The following is a 21903-nucleotide window of genomic DNA, read 5'->3' as shown; positions in this document are numbered from 1 at the left end:
CTCTTTCAGTTCTTTCACCATTAAAACGACCTTGGAACCTCCTTCCTTTGGCACCCCCTTCTCTATTATAGACAAAATAGATTGCTACTTCACTGTTCACAGAGTTGATAATTGGAAGGTAAGAAGTATTGGCATGGAGGAGCCATTTGCTATGAATCATGCGGAAAAACTGCTAAGATAGAAAGTATATTTCCTTTCCCTTTAAAAATAAGAGAATAATTGTGCTCTTCTGCCCCCACTCCTACCCCCACCCTAGCAATAGTACTCAGGACCGTAGGTTTTTTTCAGAGGGAAGAAAAGGGAGAATGTGTGAAGGCAAATGAAGAGTATTTAGAAATTATGAAAAAACAAGTATATTTAAAGAGTTAAGTCTTCACCACCCTGCCCTTTGAAAAGAAAGGAAATTGCAGACACCGTGAACTAAATGACAGATTGTACGGAATAATGAAAGGCTTATTTGAGAAAAGGAGGAACCTAAGTTCCCACACAAAGGGACAGAGTTCCCAGACTCTTCAGCTGCCTGGCAAATGTGGCATGTACTGCCTTGAGCTGATGGGAAGGGAGCTGCGGTCAGGGGTGGAATATACTCTGTACAGCCAATTAATGTGCCAGGAAACCCCTTGTAAAAATCCCAAACAAGGGATTTGACTGAGAGTGTGGCTTGGGGGGAAGGAGAAGGAAGGGGAAGTGGGGAATGGAGAAAGTAAAAAGGAGAGGAGGGAGAAAGGAATTTTGCGTGTTAGGTAGAAAAAAAAATCCAATCCTTTGTGCGGATTTTACACTTCCACTCAAGCAGGAGATCAAAAGGGTTACTGGACGCAGAAAGAAAAAGTTCTGCAGCAGCAATTGCCTACAAAAGGGTGGAGGGAGGGAAAGAGGGAAGAAGAAGGAAAGAGGGAGAGCTCAACTTAAAAACATACTAATAACTATATCAAGCATTCATCAAAACATCCTTGCAGGAGATGAGGTAAGCAAAGACCAGGCAATCCCGATTGGTTGCGAAATACAAAATAATCCTGAGAACACTATGATTGAAAGGAAATTGAGTTTTTCTTACCAAAATATTTTCACTTGCTCCCTCCCTTCTCTATCTCTCCACCCCTCGTCTTTCCTCTTTCTTTCCTCTCCTTTTCTCTCCCCTCGCTCTTTCTCCAATCGTCACTCTTCACCCCACCCATCCTGTTCTCTTTTTCCCCTCCTCTCTATCTGATTAAATGAGATGGGAGTGTGGGAGGGGTGGTTTTGAAGCTCTCCCTTTAAGAGGCAGCCTGCAGTGACGAATTCTTGAAATTGCCCTTGCAGGATGGCATTCCACTATAAATTCATTGTTCGACCTCCTCTCATCTTCACATTTCTCTCTTCTCTCCTTGCCTGTATCGACCAACTGGGGATAACAACAAAAATGAAAATACAGAGCCACGGGGGATAAAGTGAGGACATCTTGCCATCTCACCAAAAACGATCTGGGTTTTCCTCAGTCACCTCAGGTTCTCAAGAGACCAAATGGAACCAACAAATTAAAAAGAAAGAACTGCTGGAGCTTAGTTCGGAAAGTGATCATTCTTAGCATCGATGATCCAGGGGAAGAGAGGAAATGCTGAAAAGTTGCCTGCTTTAGACTCTGAATCTTACTTCTTGTTGTGCATCTGTTTGCTGTATATGGCTTTGGGATTTTATGCTTTCTCTACCTTTCTCCTTATGCTGACTCTCCTCTTCCAGCTTTTTCCTAGCCAAAATCCAAATGTTATTATTATTATTATTATTTTAGAAAAAAACCAGTAAAGAAAAGTTACACACTAGGACCTCAGCTTTGACCATCCATAAACTTTTGTTGGTAGCGTTTTCTGCTTCCCTCCTTCTTACACTTCATTTAACACTACAGGCAACATAGACGCACACATACATATATATTAAATATACATATGTGTGTATAGAAAGATATAGATATAAAGATATGTGGGTAGATATGTTTATTTTAATCCATGGTAATTTGCATTACTGCTTATTCTAAGGGGGGGGAAGACCCTCTCTTTCCAATTTTTTTTCTCCCTTCATCTATTCCAACGCTCTGAGAGAGCAATATGGTCTTGAAGTTGGTTTCTCTGCTCATTTTGGCTTTCGAATCGCACTTTGCTTCTGCTGGAGTCCGGGCTCCGCCAACACCTAAACATAGTCAAACCCATCAACTTCCACCAATTGCAGTAGAGACAGCTGAAGCTCATCTCCACTACCAGCAGCAGAAGGAATTGCTGCAGGAGCAGGAGCAGCAAAAATACTCTCAGCAGCCCCCCTACACTCCCCCTATCAACCGCAAGACTAGAGGTCTAGTGCAAAACATTGACCAACTTTACTCCGGAGGAGGCAAAGTGGGATACCTCATATATGCGGAGGGCAAGAAATTTCTCTTGGATTTGGAACAAGATGGATCAGTGGGCTTCCCAGAGCTTTTGTATCCTGGTTTTGACCAGAGCAGTCATCAGGGGACATTGCCTCCAGCTCAGCGCCACCGGGATCACTGCTTCTACCGAGGCACTGTGGATGGGAGCGCTAGCTCCCTGGCCCTCTTTAACCTTTGTGGGGGGATGAAGGGCTTCTTCGCTATTAAACACACTCGTTACACCGTAAAGCCGTTGTTGCTGGGGACAAGGGAGGCTGAAGAGGGGCGGCTGTTTGGGGACCAGTCTCTTCGGGTGCCGCACGTTTTCATTAAAGAGAGCTTCAGTTTCAAAACGCTGAAGCTTCGCAGCAGCTGCGAGACCCCTAGTTCTCCCAGGACAGGCCATAGACAACCAGAAGCACTCCCTACTCAGGCTAACCAAACGTCCCAGATCGTGCCATCTCCGCAGCCCTTTGCAGCACCAGCTCCCGAACCACAGAAGGGGTGGCGACGTCAGCGGCGCTCCATATCCAGGGCCAGGCAGGTGGAGCTGTTGCTGGTGGCGGATGTATCTATGGCCAAGAAGTATGGCCGGGACTTACAGCATTACCTGTTGACTTTGGCTTCCATCGCTTCGCGGCTTTACAGTCACCCAAGCATCGAGAACCACATCCGCCTAGCGGTGGTGAAGGTAGTGGTGCTGGATGACAAGGAGAAAGGCTTGGAGATAAACAAGAACGCGGCCACTACTCTCAAGAACTTTTGCAAGTGGCAACACCAACACAACCAGCTGGGAGATGACCATGAGGAGCATTATGATGCAGCTATTCTCTTTACCCGGGAGGTAAGTTTAAGGCCAAACCAGGAGAACCACTGTCAAAAAGATGATTACCCTCTGAGCATCTGTATAGTAGCCTATCTGTGGTGTAATTTGCACAGTATGCATTTTGGAAAATCTGGGGAGCTATAGGGAGGATTAACAGAGAGGCTGCGGCAGCTTACTTCTTCCTCCCCCCCAAAAAAAAAACCCAACTGTTTTGAGACTTCATGGAATTTAATCTTATTTCATTGAAGTATCAGATTTACAGCTGGGAGCAACAAATAAATACTGACCTTGGATTAGGTACTGAACCTGGAAAATCTCTGACTTTAAATAGCTGGGAAGGTGGGACCTACATTGGTAGAGCTAATTTCCACTTGCTGTAGTTCCTTGTACCAATGAGATCACTCATCTAGTTAGTCCAGTGCGATCATTATTAACCTCTCTGTCCGTACACATTCTCAACAACTTCCTGCCCTGGTGCCATCTGAGGAAATCTAGGGTATCTAGCATTTAGGGATAGCTAGAGCTAATAGCTAACTGAACTAATAGCTAGGTGTATTAGAAGCTGCATGATATCTGTATAGATGTATCTAATAGAGCTATTGCTGGATCTATTAGAAGCTGTGTATATGTATACAAGCATTTAGTTTGAAAGGAAAGATAAAAAGTTTTTAATCTTAAAATCTTTCTGCCTCTCAATAAGCCTAGAGCAACTACTTGCCTATGTGAGTGCATTAACTTGATAATTTATATATTTTTTTGTGATTGGTTACTGCATTTATCAGAGTTCTGAATTATTTCTATATTGTTTTCATTTACATTATTATGGTTCTGTAAATTGTTCATTTTGCTTACTTCACTTTTTTTTCAGTTCTCACAAATCTTCCCGAGTTGCTCAGAATTCTTCATGTCCATTATTTATTATGGTGTAGGAGGATTACATTACATTCATGTACCAACATTTGTTTGACCATTCCTCAATTGATGGACATGTAATTTCCTTCCCATTCTTTGCTGTTACAAAAAGGGCTGCTCTGTTTTTTTTTAATATCTATAATTTATATTTCTTAATCTCTTTCATTCCTCTCCACTCTTCCTTATCATCTGTCAACTAACAATTTATTAAGCACTTACTTGTGTGTCCAGAAAGGAAGGCCTGACTTCAAGAAGCTCACATTTTAATGAGGGAGAGAATACGAAAAATAACAAGGTACTTACATATACATGGACAGTAGATAGATATAAGGCCATTCAATAGAGGGAAAGGCACTAGTAGCTAAGAGGAGGAGGGACTCAGAAAGGACTCCTGCAGAAGATGGGATTTAAGCAGAAAGAAGCCAGGAAAGCTAAGAGGCAGAGGGTTGAGGATGGAGAACATTCTTGGCATGGGGGACGCCCATTGCAAAGGCATTGTTTTTTGGAAAGGCAGTAGTTTATAGTGTTATAGAAATCTGGTCTCAGAGTTTTAAAGACCTGGATTTCAAGGCCTGACTGGACAAATATTTGGCTATGACCTTGGGAAAGTTATTTAATCTTTCTGTACCCCAGGCAGTTCCCCTATACGTTGCATGAGTTACTGCTCCAGATTGGTAAGAGTACCCTCACCTTGAGTTCCCTACACTGAGGAAACATCACAGGTCTGGACCAAAAATCAAGTAAACAAAACTGTTTCCTTCTCTTCTGTCCCTTTTATACCTAGTGGTGAAGGAATTTCAGGCAGCATGATGTCCAATGCTGGGAATCCAGAGACCTGGATTCTAATCCAGGTCCTGACCCTAACCCAGCAGGGTAACTTAGGCATGGCACCTAAAATTCTTGGACCTTGTTTTTCTTATGTGTGGAATGATGGAGTTGGTCTAGAGGGACTAAATTTTTTCCTCAAATATTACCTTATATGATTCTATACCTTGTAAATGCTCTTAAATATTATGAGAATCCAACATATGGTATAATCTGTGAAGCTGTTGTCTCAGCTAAATATTTCCTGATAACAAGTCCTTCTCTTGGCAGCAAATATTCAGTTAATGTTTGTTTAATTAAAAAGGACAAATGAATATGGGAGAATTGAGATGATTAAAGAGTCATTTATTAGACATTAAAAACCCAGTCAGTGAAGGAAATAAGGATTCTAGGTATTCTAGTGTCTTTTAAAAAAACAGTTTAGTCAATACTTCATATATTTATATAATTCATCTTTGATCTCCCTTTAAGGAATATAGCTTATTTATATGGTTTTTGGTATAGTAAAAGAGTGCTTTAGAGGTTCCAATGCTGAATAGTCTTTGCATAGTCTTTACAGCTGATTTTCATTCTGGGCTTTCCTTTTTATTCTCAAATTCAAATGTAACATTCTTATTTATATTTTCAAAAGAAAAATATGTAGGGTTTTGACATTTTTGTTTCCTTTTTTTAAAAATTATAGCATTTCAGAGCATCTCCTATATTGGAGAGTTATTTGGAATGGCCATGCATTGACTGGAGATCTAATCTAGTGTCCATGTGGTATGGTAAACAGACTTGGAGTTAGAAAGACCTGTGTTCAAATCCTGCCTCATACACTTCCTAGCTCTGTGACTAAGTAAAGCGCTTAACTTCTAGAAATGTTTTCTCATTTCCAAGATGATGAAGATGGCCTTAATGACCACTGCATTCTAATCCTGGTTTGCTCACTATCTGTTTTACTTTAAATAGGCCACTTTATGTCTCTGGGCCTAGATTTCCTCATCTGTAAAGAAGAGGTTTGGACTCTTTAATAGCATCTTGGTCTTATAGTCCTTTGAGTCTGTAATAAGAAAATGAGGCTTTGGCTTCATTGGGCTTAAGGGAAAACAGCATATAAACAATATCAGAGCTCTTCATTGGAAGAAAAGCAATACAGAACTTCCTAGTGTCAATTCACAATTTGCCTGAGATTCAGGTTTTACATATATAAATTGGTGATATTATTAATATTTGACCTCAGGTGACAATTGACTTATAAGCTCATTCTTTGAATGTCTGAGGAAAACACAGGTAGAGTTTTTGTGATTGTTTTATTTATTTATTTGCTTATTTATTTAATTTATTTATTTAGATTGTTTTTAACAAAACTAAAAATAACATGCAAGGCACAGAGGAGAGAAAACAGTCATTTAGGAAACTGAATGAAGTGTTTCAGGACACTCAGAATCAGCTAACTCTACTCCTCCCGCATTCTCTCTCCTGCTCCCTCACAGGGCACCTCTGCTTTTGAAGAGAGGGATCATTGGTTGTTCAAGGGCTAGGCATAAATGTAAACCAAATGTAAACAAAGAGACAGGTGTTAAAGACAGCAGTTTTAAACGAGAATGGACAGCATATTTCTTCGTATACAATGAAAAATCTTTCCCTTAATGAAATGATCCTCTGAAATTCCTTCTTGAAGGACATCTGTTTGTGTAACACTACCACAGCAGTTCTGTGGTTATCCTTTTGAAATAAAATACTTTAAGTCTTTTTCTAGTATGGGTTCCAAGTTTGGGAAGTTCCCCCCGCCAGTCGTCTTTCAAAGTAGTTTATGACTTTTCATGAATTCTTTCTTTGCTCTATTATAGGAAGATGCACAATAAAGACATCTAAGTCAGTTGTCCTGTTGTTGCTAAACTGCTTCAGGCAGCTGATTTTCATTCTGGGCTTTCCTTTTTATTCTCAAATTCAAATGTAACATTCTTATTTATATTTTCAAAAGAAAAATATGTAGGGTTTTGACCTTTTCATTTCCTTTTTTAAAATTATCGTTTTGCTAACTGAATCTGAGTAAATTGATACAAGCTTTTGACTCTTTTTGACTCTAAATGTTTTAGACTCTAAATGTTTGACTCTAGATGTTTTAATGAGTATTAACTCTATGCTATTTTAATGAGTAATTACATTTTTTTCTGAAGCGTTGGAATATAGCACATTTTAAAAAGATGAAAACATAAAAATTATAATAATTTTATAGTATTCTTAACTTTTTCAATTTGACTTTAATTATTGAAACAATATACTGCATTTATCCACAAGTGAAAAATTCTATCAGCCCTTACTAAGCAAAAACATACTTTCAGGAGGAAATTGGTTTTCTGGCATTTATTTGCTATGTAATATGGCAAAAAAATTCAAAAACCACATGTACTTATTTGAAAACCGCATTCAAGCTACCGATGAGTTCAGTTTGTATATGGTCTAATTTTAGTGAAGAATTGAGGAAAGTACTTAAAGACTTATTAAGGCTTAATTTGGTGGGGGTGAGGGGATGTGAAGTGTAAGAAGAATGAAAAGGTGGGGAGGGGAACAGGTCATAAAGGGTTTTAAATGTCAGAGGATTTTATCTTTGATCCTGGAAATGATAGGAAGCCACTGGAGTTTATGGGGGCGACATGGTAAGACTTATGCTTTGGGAAAATCACCTTGTTACCTCAATGGAGGATGGATTGTTATGTGGAAAGACTTGTGACAGGCCTACTAACCAGCAAGCTGTTGCAGCAGTCCAATTGTGAGTTGCTACACCAGGACAGTGACAGTATCAGAGGAAAAAAAGGGGTGCATTAGAGAGATGTTGCAAAGGTGAAATCAACAGGTCTTGGCCACAGATTAGATGGGGAGTGATCAGAGGAGTCAAGGATGACATCTAGGTTGAGAGCCTGGAGTACTGGGAGGATGGTGGTGTCCTCAACAGTAATAGGGAAGTTTGGAAATGGGGAGGGTCTAAGGGAAAAGATAATGAGTTCAATTTTGGAAGTAGTGAGTTTAAGATGTTTACATCTAGTTGGAGATGTACAATAGACAGTTGCAGCTGCAAGACTGGAGTTTAATAGAAAGGTTAATACTGTATAAGTAGATTTGAAAATCATCAGCATAGAGATGGTAGTTGAATCTTTGGGAACTAATGAAATCACTAGGAAGACCTAGGACAGAGCCTGGTTAGCAGGCATGACCTGAATGAAGATTCAGCAAAGGCTATTGGGTTATATTGGTAGAAGAACCAGGAGAGAGTAATGCCCAAAAATCTGGAGAGAAGAGAGTATCAAGGAGAAGAAGATGATTGAGAATGTCAAAGGTTGCAGAGAGGTCAAGGAACATAAGGACTGAGAAAAGGCCATTGGATTTGGCAATTAAGAGATCATTGGATAGAGCAATTTCCATTAAATGATGAGGTTGGAAGCCAGATTTTAGAGATAAGAAGAAAGTGGGAGGAAAATAAGTGAAAGCACGTATCTTAGTTGGCCTTCTCAAGGAATTTAGACCCAAAGGGAAGGAGAAATAGGGGATGATAGCAGGGATGGAATGATCATGTGAGGTTTTCTTGCTTGTTTGTTTTGAGGATGGGCTGACATGGACATATTTATAGGTATTAGGGAAACAGCCAGTAGAGACTGATGATGAGTGAGAGAGTGAGGGTGCATGAGTGGACAATCTTTGGGGGAGTAAGGGATAGAGTGGCATCATTTGTACAGATAGAGGGCTTGCCTTCCCAGGCAGAAAGGATGCCTCTTCCTACGAGAGGGCTGAAGGAGAAAATAGTAGTAAAAACCCTGACCAATATGAAATGAGGGGAGAAGAGGGAGCTCTAGATCAATGTCATCAACTTTTCCAGGAAAATATAAGGCAAGTGTCTTATCTGAAGGAAGAGGGGAGGAGCCATGGGATGTTTGAAATAGGTTGCTTAGCAGTTAAGTCCATAATTTGATGGGTTGTGAATACTGCTCAAATTTGATGTTTCAGATGTCTTCTAAATGGCTTGTTTTTCAGGCATGAAATAAAATTTGAGATTATGTTTTCTATGCTTATTTACTAGATGGGGTCACTATGGATTTTCTGTCATTATGCTAATAAGAATAAAGATTAGCAATTCATCTATCAAACTAGCCCATTTCACTATTTTGAGTATTGTAGTACTTACTAAGTATCTACATTAAAAAAACATAAATATGCAATTTTCTGATTCAAAAATGTTTTCCTCCTCGAATAGTATTGTTGCTAAAATTCACATCATTTTTGCCCTAAAATAACAGAAACATGATTTCTTTAAGATTAAATTTTGCCTTCCAGAATCAGTTCTTTGCTCTTGGTTTCCACTCCTACGGCATGTTATTCATTGTTCCTAAGAAGCAAAATGTCCATCTAGACTGTTTACAAAACAGAAAATTATTCATATTTTCCCACCCTGCAAATATTGATCAAAAGCTATTTCTGCGTTATAAATATCGTAAACCAAGCCACGTGAGTAAGAGGTTAGGTAGGGTGGGAGATTAGTTAACATTCACTAATTATCATACATTTGTGCTCAAAGCTCATCAAGGTCAAAAGTGAACCTTATCAAGTCATTAGAGCCTACATTTTGGTCCCAATCTCAAAAAAGCTAGGCAGTTTAGACACAAGAAGACTGCTAACAGATTAACTAGTCATAGTTGAGAGCCTAAGGCTGAATTGTTAAGAATTTTATGAAGCAATATAATTCCCTGAAGAAAAGAATTTTATAATATAGTTTTTTGTTTCTTTTCACCATTAAGTTTCCCTAATAGTTCCATTTTTCCCCTATCAAATTTTCTTGTCCAGAGTATTTTATATATATATATATTTTTGGTGAGGCAATGGAGTGAAGTGATTTGCCCAGGGTCACATAGCTAGTAATTGTCAAATGTCTGAGATCACATTTGAACTCAGGTCTTCAAGAATCCAGGGCTAATGCTCTATGCATTGCACCATCTAGCTGCCCCAAGTATTTCATAATTTCAATGTGGTTTTATCCATCAGGATTTTTAAGACAACTATTAGTTCTGCCTAAAATTTTTCTGATGGATATACTTGTTGCATCTAAAAATGCATACCCATCTAAAAACTCAGAGGCAGCTCCAGTATTATTGTGGCAGCTAGAATAAATGTTGCAATCTTTTTATAATTCTTAGACCTATGCTACATAATTTTGATTGGTTTAAACTACATCCAATAGAATCAGAATTTGAGGGACTAATTTTTTAAAAATTAATTTAAACTTTATTGAGGAGTCCAAATCTGTTATTTCATTAGTATTCCAAAGTCCCCATATAGAACCTCTCCATTGATCATTAGGTTGTCTGTAAACTTAGAGCTTTAAAGAGTTGCCTGGTGCACTGAGAGGATAAGCAATGTGCTTATAATCACAGAACTAATATGCCAGAATCAGGACTTGAATACAGGTCTTCCTGACTCCAAGGCTGACTCTATCCACTATCCTCTTATATAAACCTTATAACAAGCAGTTTAGCACACTGGAAAGTCAGGCTCAGAGCAAAAACCCTGAATCAAGTAGGAAGTTTATGGAGAATGTTCTATAAGGACCAGAAAAGTCCATCTCTATTCCTGATGATATAATGAAGAGGAATCAGAGAAAGCTGGAATGTGAACAGAAGTCATAGCAGGTCTCCAATTCTGTCTGTTGATAGGGTATGTGTGAGAGAATGAGATGTCAACACATCTTGTTCTCCTTCAGTGGTTATCGTCAGGAATATTATTACTGAAATGTAGCATGGCAGAAGGGATAACAAACTGGAGATGGGATTTAAAAACTCTGATACTAGCTTTTGGACCTGCGGGAAAAAAAATCATTTAAACGCTCAGTGTTCCCTAGAAACTCTTTAACACAAGCTTGCAATTCTAATTATTTCTACATTGTTTATAAATATTTAACATTTTATTTTTATGAAGCTTTGCAAGTTAGTACTTTTTTTTAAAGATGAAAGCAAGAAGGAAAATAGAATAATTTCATACTGTTTTTAATATTATCAATTAGATTTTGATGCTGAACTATATTTGTCTGCATGTAGAAATATTTTATACTGTAAGTTTATTCTTTGATTATAAATTGAAAAACAGTTGTACATCTTAATTGAATTTCCTTATACTGATGAAATTTCGGGTCCAAGAGTAATAATAACAATTACAATAACACATTTGTTTGGCACCTTAAAGCTTGTACAACACTTATCTTTATTAGATAAGTAAATGTAGTGATATCTTTGTTGCCTCTAGAATGACTGTACTATGTAACACTGATTTAAATGAACTCTGTACTGAATAGGGCCTTCATAAGGTTGGAATTCTTTCTACACATATGATTTGGTTTAAACAGGTTATAAAACAAGATTGATGTGGTTATAAAATGAGGCTGATCAACAGTTAAAAACCGGTAATTTGCAATGTTGTGACTAATTGCTAACCAGTTGTTTAACTAAATAATTCAGAATACTTTGGTACTTTAAAAAATTGGTTTATGTTTATTTTCATAACCTTATACAAGAGTTGTTAACCTTAACTAGTTATCCTTCACACCATCACCAACATATAGGGTTAAATTATTTTGTGGGGGGAAGTGATGTCAAACATTCTAAAATAATGAGCTGTTATTAAATTTTAGGGAGTGCATCAGAACAATTATATTTTCATGATACCTAACTTTTTAAAATGGACTACTCAGTGATTTTAGTGTAAGGAAATGATCCTTGACAATTTACTTGTTTGGGGCTTAAGTATTTAACATTCTGGAGAAGTAATTACTAAGTTGTCTGACTCCGAGTATTGATATAGCAATTTACATGTGATGAGCTGTAGAACATTCGAGTGAATGGAGTGTGTAGTCTTCTCAAATGATTTGCATATAAAAAATTAGAGAACTTTCAGGATAATACCTGAAGAAATATGGACACAAACATCTCCACGATTATGGGACAAATGTAATGTATCTGATCAAAAACAGACTATGAAGATACGGTTGGTTGCTAAGGTGAGGTTGCAAAGAGGACCCAGCTGCAGATTATTTGTTGGAGGTGAAAGGACGGATTTAAAAACTCTTTGTTAAAGGGAAAATGTAACTCTTTCTCTGCCCTGTCACTTGTTGGGCAGTTTGGCCAATGAGAGGCTAGAGGGTTTTCTACTTCCACCTGAAGAAAGAATAGAGAAAATGTTCTCTGCTCTCTATGTTGACTCGTTGCTGAGAAGATGAAGATCGAGAAAAGAACAAAAACAACTCACAGGGGTTACTCTGAGGACCCAGAGAGAGTAGTAGCTACATGGCTATCCCTACTGGAAATCCCCCTAACGTCTGTATTGAGTGTAAGTCAGGTGAGTGAGAAACCCACAGCTGAAGAAGAAAGTGAACCTGGGAATATTTGGAGAGGAAGTCTATACCATATACAGCACATGGACAATATTAGCCAAAACAACAAAAAAATTAGAGCTGTAGGGGACCTTAGGCATAATGTAATCTAGTCCCTTTATTTTATATGTGGAGAAACTGAGGGTAAGAGAAGTAAAATGACATGTTTAAGGTCATACAACTAATTTGTGGCAGACTCAGCACCAGAACATAGGCTTTCTGATTTCCAAACTAGTGCTCTATTTGTCCACTATACAATGTTGCCTCATTATTATTTCAGAATACCATATTAACTGAATTCAGTTCAACTAACATTTATTAAGCAACTGCTGTGTATACAGCACTAGACTCAGTCCTGAGTACAAAAGTAATAAGGTACGGTTGCCTTCAAGTAGCTTGTAATCTTGTAGAGGAGAGATAGAATATAACTTTGGATTTTGATGTTCTAAAAACATGTCTGAAGACCTCAAAAAATTTGCAGTTATGAAATTGCTCTGGTCTGAGTCTGAATCAGACCAGTCCCCTGGTCTTTCAGGTTCAATATTAAGTGCCTATTGTGTGTCAGGCACAGTGTTATATGTTCTCCATAAATGGTAATCATCTTTGCTTTTATGTTTAAATTTCCCAGGTTTTAAATTTTTTAAAGGAGGCCTTCTTTTAGTGTAAATAGTTTCCCTTATTGACAATATTTTCCATATTGACATCAGTAAAAAAAAAAAGCATATGGTAATATTTAAGCAATGTTACCTTTATAATGTAATTCATAAATATTTTAAAGATCACTTAAAATACTACTGTATAATTTAATATTCTAGGTTTATAATACTGGAAGGGATCTTAAAGGTCACCCAGTTCAATCACCATTTTTATCAGTTGAAGAAATTTAGAGAAAGGATTAAATGACTCGTCCAAGGGCAAACGAGCAGCAGAACCAAGATCTGATTCCAAAGCCATACTTTTCCACTGACACTTTAAAATAGTAAAATTATTTTAAAAAAAAAGATTCTCATTAAAAATAAAAATCTGGCAGCTAAAAGTAGATTATTTTAGAATCATCAGATTAATATGATTGTAATTTAGAACCTTATGTATTTACAAAACTGACCGTCTCTGCTGCTACTATTGATTTCTAATATTTCTTTTCTCTTAAAATTCATATTTCAATAGTTTTTCTTGTGTTTTTTCCTATAGAGCCAAGATTTTTTAAACTGATATTTTGACTGAATGAAAGAGCATTTTGTTAATTTACAAACATCACCCACTTAATAATTCCCTATAAAATTACAACTTCCTTTAGAAATGGTCATTCATTGAATTGTTCTTTATAGATGCAAATTTAGAATAGATAAGGTTGGATTTTTTTTTCTAACTTACTAGAATATTTACATTCCAAGATATATTGTAATTTGTACCTGTAGTGATGAATCCTTTGACAAATTCATCAGGTTAAATACAAAATTGAATATAGAGGCCTTTCCAAAATGAAATCTAACTATTCTGTATGTTAAAGAATACATGTATTATGGCTTTACTAATGCTACTATTGTAAAATGAAAAATAGAGCTTAAGGTGCCTTTCTAAATATAATTGAACCTCATTATACAACTTCTGCGCTTCAGTAGCCCAGAATAGTTCTGAAAGCCTGATACTCTCAGATCATTCTTGGAAGACTGCCATGGAGGAACAGGTGACATATACATTTATCCAAATTCTTGCTGTTTGGGAGAGCAAGTGACTATTCATAGTGGCTTTTCCTGCATGTAAATTGATTTTGATGATTTCTTTTTTTCTCCCTTGTAGGATTTATGTGGACATCATTCATGTGATACTCTTGGAATGGCAGATGTTGGGACCATATGTTCTCCTGAGCGCAGCTGTGCAGTGATCGAGGATGATGGTCTCCATGCAGCTTTTACAGTTGCTCATGAAATTGGTATGCATTGCCTTTTATGATCATTTGCCAAATCAAACACTTGTAACAGCTGCATTAGGAACCAAAAACACTTAATAATTAATTCCAGATTTTCTCTGGTTCAGTTGTACACTTGAAGATTACGTCTATGTGGGTGTTATCTTTCTGATAAGCAATCAGAAGACAGGGGAAGGCACAGTAGATGTTTATTTTTTTTTGAAAGTATCACTTTAAATGGGTAGTTGAAGAGAAAAATCAACTAACTCTTTTATAACATTAAAATATAGCTCTTTCAGATGAAATTTGGAAGTTTTCTATGGTGTATTCCCATACACATTTTATTAATGATTTAATCAAAAGTCATATTGAACCATTACTTCATATACATCAATTGGCTAGGAAGGGCAGCAAATAAATTGTCATAGATAATGATGAGTAATCATATCAGTGAAGTAAAAACTTGTCATGCCTTGTTTTCTTATAAAAGAAGTGAGTGAAATTAAACATTTGACACAGAATTTTGATTTTAAACATCACTCAACTGATTATTTGCCATTATGATGAAATAATTTTCACAAAAATCTATGTCAATAAAAATAAATTTCTGTTCATTAGCATTATTTCCAATCTATTTGTTTTCATAGGCTACTTATGATGATAAGCTCTTGAGTTTAGCTGATGACTTGAATACTGAAGGCTTCAAACACTAACTTCATCTTTTTTCTGTATCATGAGGGGAACATTATGTTGTTTATGTTTTTCTTTTCTTTTTTTTTTTATTGCATGTATCATAATTTTAAAATGAAAAGTTAATCATAAAATCCCAGACTTAGAAGTGACAGTGGATTGTCTAGTGACTGGCTATAAATTAATCTCTTATTCACAGTCCCAAAAATAAAATTTTCTGGGTTCACCTTATTAATGATGCATTTTTTTTTCTATTTAGATTGTTTATACATTTAGAATGTATTGTGGTGTATGGTTTAAGTGATGGTATAAACACATTCTTTGTCATTTTATCCTGTTTTTCCAGTAGCTCCCCCCCAATACTTTGTCTTCTTGAATTAATCAAAGATTAGACTGCTGTATGCTTTTCCCAATAGGTCTTGTTTATCTAATCTCTTCAATTGATTAACTTTTCTATTTCTTATCTGGTACCAGGAAATACCAAATGATTATGCAGTTAGTAAATCCTCACCTGCTAATAGATAAAACTTATTGTACGTTGTAAGTACAAGGACGTGGAGTGAAACGAGCGCTCCCACAGCAGTTCAGAGTAAATGTGTACAGCTTCACCCCACTCTTCCAGGGGTACTTAGTGAAGCTGTAGAATAAATTTGTCTGATGATGGTGAAAATGGCATAGGCATGATAGAAAGAGAAGGAAATTACTCACTCTAACTCAAATGTGAGGTGACTAAACAGGAGTTTCCATTCAAAGTTTGTTTTTTTAAGAAAAGATAGATTTTACTTTAAGGGACTTTTTGCTGTACGTATTGGGTATATAAGGCTGTGGTCCTAATTCACATAATAATAGCAGCTAGTGTGAGTATACATATATACATACGTGTATGTATGTATACCATTAAGTGGGCTCAAATTCATATATATATAAAATACATACATACATACATATAGTGCTGTAAGACTTGGAAAGCATTTTAAATGTATTTCATTCGATCTGCACAACTCTAAGGCAAGTGCCATTTAGTACCCTCATTTTACAAAAGAGAGGCTGAGAAAGGTTAAGTGACTTGCTTAGGGTCATATTGCTATGGCAGGATTCAAATTCAAAGTCTTCCTGACTCCAAGTCCAGTGATTTATCCACTGTACCATGTTGCTGCCTCTCATGAGACCTAAAATAGCCTGAGGTATGGGATAGCTTCAAATAGTAGAACATCATTTTGCCCTCCTTGTCAGGGAAAAGCTATCTAGCCTTGGTAGCTCAGTGACAAAACAACTTAGCATCCTTTGAAGGCTGAAAGGTGTTCCAGCTAGGATGTGAATGAGAGCATGAATTGTCTGGGAAGGAGAGTCTACTCTCTCTCTCTCTCTCTGGCTAGGCAATGGGGTTAAGTGACTTGCCCAGGGTCACACAGCTAGGAGGTGTTATGTGTCTGAGGCCAGATTTGAACTCAGGTCCTCCTGAATCCAGGGCCGGTGCTCTATCCACTGCACCACCTAACTGCCCCCTCCTTTCTCATTTTTGACGTGTACCTTGTATACATTGGGTGTTGTGAGGCAGGGAAAATCTTACTTAGTATTTACTTTGTTATTCTATTTTATATAATTAATTTTTGCTTTGAATTAATGTATAATCTGATTTTATCTGTTAGAGCAGCACATTATGTGGATTTGAATAGGTGCTGACCTAATGAGTATTTGAATTATAGCATACATTTTGTGGAGGAAGGGATCATATTGTGAGGACCCTATAATAATAAAACATATAATATTATACATCTTAATCACAACCCCCATTACTTTTCCTGTCAACAGCAGAGACAGAGAGATCCTGGGACTCCACTTCTACTGGTATAATTTTTTTCTTTTCTCTCACAGTCAAGGATGTTATGGGAATCACTCACTCTTCTCACCTTCTTTAAGATTCATTTGTGTCCCCCATTTTAGGATAAATTATTTTAATCCACCTTGCTTTCTCTTCATTCTTCCATATGATCAAGTCTTGCTTGTTCACTTTCTGAATCTCTTCCTTAAATTCCCTCTGTATTTAAACTGACTTAGAGTAGGTATGATATTAAGGCTACAGTAGGTATGATATTAAGCTTAAAGTAGATTTGTCACTTCCCTATAACAAGAAAACATTAAATCATCTTTTAATTTCCATTGCATTCAAGTCTAAATTAACCTAAGTTTTATGTATTTCATATATAACATGCATGACATGCATGTCAAATGCTCGCTATGGGTCAGGAGAGATCGATTAACTCCCCAACAAACAAGGTGATTATATTGTCTTTGAAAGTCTCTGAGTACTCTCCTTACTATCTTAATTGGCACATTGCCAAGTCTTTAAACGACTTCATATGGGATGAATATATTGAACTCTTCATTGGCTAATGCTGCTACACATTCCTGGCAGATCATATCAAGCTTGGCACTGGTCAAAATGTAGGTCAATGGGTAGTTGTCTGTCCTTACTTTAAATCTGGCTTCATATGTGTAGTCTTTGAACTTCTCATTAATAACCCAATTCAAAGCCAAGGACTCTAGCTTTTATTCTATTATATTGAGTCTTATTGTCCATAAATCCTCCATTAGAAAATTGTGTAGGTTCCTGATTACATTCATGCTTCAAGTATAAGATTGTTCCCAAGTATTTTGGGCTAGTTATGCCTATATAGGACAAAGGGTTTGCTCAGGTCCACATGGGTCAACATTGGTTCATGAGTGAAGCAGTTAACAAAATCTTTGGAAGTTTGTTCATCCTCCTAACCCCAGTGATCTCCAAATGGTACTGAAAGGGTCAAGCCAATTTGATCTTTCTTGCCTTTCTGCCATTGGTTCTTCCCAACTACATGTGGACAAGTGAAATTGAGTGTCATAGCAAAGATAGCAAAATTCTTCTAATTTTTTTTTCTAGCAATTATACCCTCAAAAAACATAGTTCATAGTAAGCCCTTCTCTGGATCTGTACTCACTCCCTATTAAGACACTGATGCATATACCAGACAGAGGCTTTGCCAAACTAGCATTTGCTAATTGACAGTTTCAGACCAGCTTCCTCTAGCCAACCAGACACTTTGATTAGTTTTTCCTCGTGTTCTTCCAAGGTCTTTCAATAGACAATGGGAACTTCTGGCTGATATGGTTGCCTGAGTGAAGACAGATGATGTGACTGCCACATACCAACTCCAGGAGAAAGTTGAAATTCACATCAGATCGAATAATGAGTAAGATATTCTATTGAGAAACTAGAGTATATGACTTCTTCTAACCCAAAACTGCACAAAAAGTTAGCCAGAAGCTATTGAGCAAAAAGAAAGGGTGTCACAGCAAAGACTCTGTAAGCCTCTGTGACTACAGGAAGCAAAAACAGAGGGACCCCAGAGAAAGCCCAGACAGCAATCAGAGCCACATGGCAGCACTCAATCAAGAACTGCCCAGGTTCCCAGGGGATATGAAGTCCCTGGCCATTTGTATTAAGATGCTGTAGAAGAAAGACCCAATGCTCTGAACATCAAAGATCCAGAAGGGTCTAACCTTGGGAGGTGGAAGTTAATCCAAAACCCCAGGGAACCCAGGGTGAGACCAATAGGACCAAAGTTCAATAGGGAGTGGATCCCCATTCTGATAAAAAAAAAACAAACAAACAAACCAAAATCTCAATTTAGAAGCTAAAGCAAAAAATTTGTAAATTCAAGAAAACACCAACCAATATAAACAAATTATTGTAGATGTTGAGACTCTTAAATCAAAATTAAAAAAAAAATCAACTGCATTACATAGTAAGAAGTCCTTGCACAAAATCAAAAGATTATAAAGAACAAAAATATAAAATATCTGATATTTTTAAAAATTAGCCTAGAAAATAGATCAAGAAGAAATAATTTTAAAACTACTGGACTTCTGAAAGCAATTTAAAAAACCTATACACAAATGAAAACTATTAGAAACAAAGAGCGAAGTGAAGATACAAAGAATTTGCTGATTCTTTTCACCTTAAAAAAAAAAAAAGAACTAGCAACATAAAGGCCAAAGTCCAGAGGCCTCATGTCAAAGAAAAAATACTGCAATCCCAGAAAAAAGTAGTTTGAATACCAAGGAATCACAGTAAGTATTGTGCTGCTTTGGCAGAAAAACTGGCAGTATCTACAGTGAATGAAAGGAGATCCTGGAATACAGTAGTTTGAAGTGCAAAAGATATGGGCTCACAATCATGAATAACTTACCTGGCAAAGCTCTGTGTGTGTGTGTGTGTGTGTGCACGTGCCTGCACACACACACACACACACACACACACACACACACATAAACCTTTAATGGAAAAAAGGACATTCAAGCATTTCTGAAGAAAAGACCAGAACTAAGATATTGAAATGCAAACTCAGGAGTCAAGGAAAACCTAGCAAGGTAAATTTATCTGAGAATTTGCCAAGGGTTGTGAGGTGTAGAATGAAAAATATATTTTTGACATAGCTTCTCTATTTATTTATTATAAGTTTGTTTTGCTTTCTTTCAGTTTTTAATTGCAGGGGGAAATATTTAAGGATATGAATGGATTAGACATAATGATGTTAGAAAAAAAGAGTAATTAAGACATTTTAAAAATTCACAGAAAGGAACAGAAGGAAATTCAGAGGGAAACACAAATCAACATCTTTCTTAATATCTGATATTTAGAACTGAACAGAATGTTCAAAGTGTCTAATTGCTAATACTGATATTGCATTAACTGTTTTGGCTACCATAAGACTTCTGAATCTGCCTCCAATTTATCCTTCCATGCTTATAGAATATTAATCTCCTTCATTTTCTAGGTCAAATTTTCAGAGGGACAGGTTTGAAAGTAATGTAAGAACTCCTTATATATCTTTTATTTTTAAAAGTAAGTGTTAGGAAATGAAGATATACAGTTTCATACACAATCTTCTTTCTTGTGTTCTGCTGTGTACATAAAATGCTTCATAATAAAAGTAAAGTCAAATATACAAGCATTTAGTAAGCACCTACTGTATGTCAGGCATGGTACCAAGCACTGAAGATACACAGAAAGGCAAAAAAAAATAGTCCCTGCCTTCAAAGAGCTCACATTCTAATGGGAGAGACAATATGCAAACATCTGTGTACAACAAGGATATGTACAGAATAAATTGGAGATGATCTCATTAAAGAGGACCAGTAAAGACTTCTTACAGAAAGTAGGATTTTAACTAAGAATTTAGGGAAGCCAAGTGGAGGAAATAATGAAGAAGAAAGTTCAGGCATAGAAAATAGGCAGTACAAATGAAGTCAAGGGTTGGAGTGTCTCATATGAGGAACTGTGAGTAGACCAGTGTCATTGGACCACAGAGTATGTGGGTGGGAGGGTAAAAAGTAAGAAGACTGAAGAGATAGGAAGGGGTCAGGTTATCAAAGGATTTGAACACCAATCATAGGATTTTATATTTGGTCCTGGAAGTAGCGAGGAGCCACTGGAGTTTATTGAATAGACTTGAATAAAGGAGGCTAACTAAAAGGTTATTGCAGTAATCCATGCATTATACGTTAAGAATCTTTATCATGATGAGGAAGCTAAGTGGCGCAGTGGATAGAGCACCGGCCCTGAATTCCGAAGGACTTGAGTTTAAATCCAGCCTCAGACCAAACACATGACACTTACTAGCTGTGTGACCCTGGGCAAATCACTTAACCCCGACTGCCTAACAAACAAACAAAAAAAACCCCTTTATCATGACAGTGACTGTGTGAGTGGAGAGAAAAGACATATATTAAAATGTTTCAAAGATAGAAATGGTAGGACTGGGCAACAGATTGGATTGAGGAGTGAATAGGAGTAAAGGACAGAGGATGACAGCATCACATCATAACCTTGGGATTGTGAGCTTTGGTAACTTGGAAGATAGTGATGTCATGGATAGTAATGAGAAGTAGGGAAGAAAGGAGGATTGGGGAGGAAAGATAATGAGTTCCATTTGGAACATGTAAAATTGAAGATTTCTTTAGGACATTCAGTCTGAGATAGCTAATAAGCAGTTCATGATATGAAATCGAAGGTCGGGCTGGATAATAGATTTGAGGATAATCTGCATAGAGATAATCATTGAATCCATGGGAGCTGATGAGCTCACCAAGCAAAATAGTGTGAAGGAAGAAGAGAAAAGGGCCTAGGAGAGAGCCTTGGGCTTTCTTTTCTTTTCTTTTTTTTTTTTTTAAATCATTTACTACTATGAATGGCTTGCTGCAGAGGAGTGGGAGAAGAGATATATTTGGAATTAAAGGTGATAAAGAAACAAAAAGTATCAATAAAAATAAGATTTTTTAAAAAAATGAAATATTAGTTGGGAAGCTGACAAATGCCAATTTTTGTTATTACAATTTTAATCACTAAAAATCCTATTATGTAGAGCCTATTATATATCTTTAGCTGGACATGACCTGGATGAAGATCTAGCCAAGGAGACTTGGAAGTGCCTTTCATAATTCTGTTTTCCTTCCTCTGGGCACCATTCAATCTATCAATGTCCTTCCTAATATCTGATATTTAGAACAGAACAGAATGTTCCAAGTGTCTAATTACTGGCATTCTGATATCGCATTAACTGTTTTGGCTACCATAGCCCTTCCAAATCTGCCTCCAATTTTTCCTTCCATGCTTATAGAGCATTAATCTCCTTCATTCACTCTATTTTTTCAGTTAAACTGGACTACTTGTTTTTCTCCATACATAATATTTCATTTCTGTCTCTGAGCCTTCGTACAAAATCTTCCTCATGCTTACAGTAAGGTATAGTAGAACTAGAAAAGTAGGAGAGGGCCAGATCATGAAAGGTTTTAAAAAGTCAAACAGAGGATTTTATATTTGATCCTAGAGGTAATAGGGAGTCACCAGAGTTTATTGAATGGGGACAAGAGTGACATAATACCTGCATTTTAGGAAGATAAGTTTTATAGCTGAGTGGAGAGAGGATTAAATC

The 21903-nt window shown here is 36.9% G+C and overlaps 1 protein-coding gene across 1 annotated transcript in view; it reads left to right on the top strand.

Moving 5' to 3' along the window:
• The first annotated feature begins 1155 nt into the window (after positions 1-1155).
• The window catches only part of ADAMTS5 (ADAM metallopeptidase with thrombospondin type 1 motif 5), a 93073-nt gene continuing 72325 nt past the window's right edge, over positions 1156-21903 (top strand). Inside the window, exons 1-2 of the mRNA XM_020996009.2 lie at positions 1156-3221; positions 14134-14266. Of these exons, the coding sequence (XP_020851668.1) occupies positions 2082-3221; positions 14134-14266 (1273 nt within the window). The 5' untranslated portion in view covers positions 1156-2081. The remainder of the gene's footprint in view (positions 3222-14133; positions 14267-21903) is intronic.

This window comes from Phascolarctos cinereus, unplaced genomic scaffold (assembly GCF_003287225.1).
Source record: "Phascolarctos cinereus isolate Bilbo 61053 unplaced genomic scaffold, phaCin_HiC Scaffold_726;HRSCAF=1367, whole genome shotgun sequence".
NCBI classification, from domain to species: Eukaryota; Metazoa; Chordata; class Mammalia; order Diprotodontia; family Phascolarctidae; genus Phascolarctos; species Phascolarctos cinereus.
Note: the sequence above shows the minus strand (reverse complement) of the source record. Positions and strands in the feature narration are given on the sequence as shown.